The sequence below is a fragment of the Hipposideros armiger genome, unplaced genomic scaffold, assembly GCF_001890085.2.
Source record: "Hipposideros armiger isolate ML-2016 unplaced genomic scaffold, ASM189008v1 scaffold_24, whole genome shotgun sequence".
NCBI lineage: Eukaryota > Metazoa > Chordata > Mammalia > Chiroptera > Hipposideridae > Hipposideros > Hipposideros armiger.
The window spans coordinates 3863511-3867001 of record NW_017731374.1 but is presented as its reverse complement, the minus strand read 5'-3'; the positions used below and the strand labels follow the sequence as shown (position 1 = coordinate 3867001).

The window sequence follows — 3491 nt, the reverse complement described above, 5'->3', positions numbered from 1 at the left end:
CTTGGAGTATCCGGCTCCCTTGAGCCTCAAGTGCATCTCTAAATTTTTCAACCACACTGCTCATTATTTCTGTTGTACTAATTTTTATTATCAAGAATCCAAAACCTAAATGATAAGTGTGTTGCTATCCTGAATAGCTACAACGTTATGTTCTCTTCCATATTTAAATGTATGCAGACAAGTCTTAATGGTTTTAGTAGTTTTCTGTTTATAATGGTTTCAGGGCTCACACAAATGATACCAGTTCACACAAGGAAAGAACACACTCCCTCTGAATTCATGTTTGGGTTACGGTCTAAAACCCCAACCCAAAGAATTAGTCATGGGTAGTCTATGCCATCGTCCCTCTGCCAAATGCAACCGAAATGTATTAAAGAAAATCCAGACTCATGTTGTGTTTGAGGATATTTTTATTTGGTTAATATTCCACCAATTATTGGCAAGAGAATTGTTCAGATTTGGTTAAATAACATACTCAAATTTTTATTCAGTGTTGTTTACAAAAAGCATGTCTAACACAAAATGACATTAAATTTCAAAATAAAAGGAAAAACCTCCCCCCCCACACACAGTAAATACTAGACAACTATACAGGAGAAATAAAAAATATCTGATAAACATTTTTTAAAAGCAACTTCATTTATCTTCAAAATGCAAATTAAAATAACAGTGCAATTCCATTTTCACCTTCAAATGAGAAAAATTTTAATAATCATCAATGCTGATGAGCATGTAGTAAGAATATTTTCATACACTGCTGATGGAACTGTAAATTGGAACTACTATTTTTTTAGTGATTTGGCATTATATATTAATGGATTTAAATTTTCATATCTTTAGTTCTATCTATTCAACTACTCAAATTCAACTTTTATTCCAAGGAACTAATTGGAGCTATATATAAAATTTATGTTGAAAATTTTGTGTCAGCATTATTTATAATAAACAATTGGAATCAACCTAAATGTCCAATCGTGGCAGAAATGTGAGATCAATCATGATCTGTCAATGGGATGTAATATTCTTCATTTATTCAAAACCATGTTATTTGATAATTTGGGGAATGATTTGGGAAATGCTTATGATACAATGTTCATCAGAAAAATCAGAATACAATATTATGTGTCCAGTTCTAATTTTTATTGAGTTAATGTATGTTGTTGGACTGGAAGGAAAAACACATTTATCTGGGTGATAAATGGTCTGGGTATTAAATATGTGCAAGAGAATATATTAGCAATTCAGTGGCTTTCTTACAATAAAAGGCTAACACGTTTCTTTTAGGGTAAGTTGTGTTGTTTCAATGCACAAATGGTTTGTTTTTACCTTTGCAGTACCTTGTCCAGTAGGAGAATTCTCTCGTTCTGGATTAATGCCCTGTTACCCATGTCCTCGAGACTACTACCAACCCAATTCAGGGAAGTCCTTCTGCTTAGCTTGCCCCTTTTACGGAACTACAACCTTCACTGGCGCCAGATCCATCACAGATTGTTCCAGTAAGATGACATATTTCATTTCTACATAATCCTGTGTTAAAGGCTTTTGCTTGTTTCTGTGGTAGCTTCAATTTTGAATATTAATATTTTCAGTGGATTTGGGTGTCTAGACTTGTTAAATTGTCCTTTTCATGGCTTCTTGATGACAGTGACACAAAAGATTCTTAATTTGGGAACGTTGGACTCAGTAATGTCCAGTTTCTTCCTGTGAGTCTAGAATTTAATGACATAGACCCATCCATCTCTGTTTTCTTTTGTAAACTCACTAAAATGAAATATATGTGGCTTTGTCTACTCTGAGAACCGGAATCTTGACCATAGTATTTAAATAGAGTCTACATGTTGGCAATATCTACTACACACTAATATGTTTCTCTGATGTTTTTCTATTAATTTTATTAGGTTTTAGTTCAACTTTCTCAGCAGCNTCTCATTCTTTCCTTTTCTTTATTTGCTTTCTTTCTATATTGATTTATTTTTATGGACATGTTGTACAGCTTACCTTATTTTTTTCTAAGATATTGCTTTTTGCATTCTTTAGCATGTTGAACTTAAAATATCATTAATCAATATAGCAATTATATTTAAGTAACAACATTTAAGTAGTAACTATGTTAAAGTAATTATATCCTTTATACATTTCATCGTTTACTACTTCTTAGGCTATTAAATATTCTTGGGTCTGTGGTTACAAGCCTGAAATTTATTTTTTTAACAATGATTTTTATCTGAATAAGTCCCACATATGAATTTTTTGGTGATGGTATTGTTTACATATGGTCCCATAGGGAAGCAAAGATTGTTTTGGAACAGGATGACAGCCCTTCTTTCCTGGACCCTCTAAGATGAAGTTAAAAGGAGACTCAGAATGAGTCTTTGACCTCTGACTTTGTCTTAGGAAACTTATTTAAGAGGCAACATCTACTTGGCCTGAGGGCTGTTTGCATTGTCCTTACACTATCAGGGAACAGACTTGTGGGACTGCCTTTTTCCTTGGTCATTTCAGTGCTCCATTTTTAATTCTATTTTAATATCAGTTTTGGCATACTTAGTTTTTTTTCCCCTCTCTCTTTCTCTCTACAATAGAAGAGGTGAGAAGATTTTGCTTCATTTTCTTGACTCAGAAACCAATTCCTTTGGCCAAGATTCAAAATGAAACTTTCTCCCTTCTTTTCTTATGACATTAGTCCATTAGGAACTGCATATATATGAGTGCATGTGTGCATGTGCATCTTTTTAATTCTGTATTATGTACTATAATAGATGTGCCATTATAATGCATATGTGTTTGTTTACATGTGCATATGTTATACATATGTTCGTGTGTGTGTCTGTGTGTGTGTGTGTGTGTATTCACTGCATATAAAATAATACATTAAATGCTGATTGTCCACTCCTGGAAAGTATATTTCTGATGACAACTGTTTGCCCTTGGAATGAAATTTAAACTAATGTTCACGTGAAAATTTATTTTACACTTTCTGTGCCAAAAAGCAAAGTAGACATAGACAGTACAACATACTCACTATTTTGAGAAGCTAACTGGCTTATTGACTTTCAACCTTAAGATTTTATTATAATAATATTATTATTATTATTATTATATCTTAGTAGTTTTTTTGACGTTCTGTCAGTGTGTAAGGGCATTGACATCTTTTTCTTTTTGAAGGTAAGGTTGCACTACAAAAATGACATGTAAAAAACAGTTTAATTCATTATAGCATCTTGGGTTTTAAAGACAAAATTTGTTTTTAGCTTATTATACACACTAATAGATATTCTCTCAAACAGAAGTTTTACATCTTTACCAGTGGAAAATTTATGCTTTCAATTAACTACTTTAATTAGTGCTGTTTGGAAGGTACCTTTTCCAAATGGGCGATCTTTTTAGAAACTTGAGATTCAGAAAACCCATTGTAAACTCAACAAATTTATATTTATGCAAAGCCCTTTCTATCCTCTGAGATTTACAAACAATTGAGTAGATTAATTTAT

General features: G+C 32.3%; 1 protein-coding gene across 1 annotated transcript in view; it reads left to right on the top strand.

The window, feature by feature from the left end:
- SVEP1 (sushi, von Willebrand factor type A, EGF and pentraxin domain containing 1) overlaps positions 1-3491 on the top strand; it is a 177261-nt gene that overhangs the window by 95752 nt on the left and 78018 nt on the right. The window contains 2 exon segments of the mRNA XM_019635789.1: positions 1335-1496; positions 1899-1949. Coding sequence (XP_019491334.1) covers positions 1335-1496; positions 1899-1949 — 213 coding nt within the window.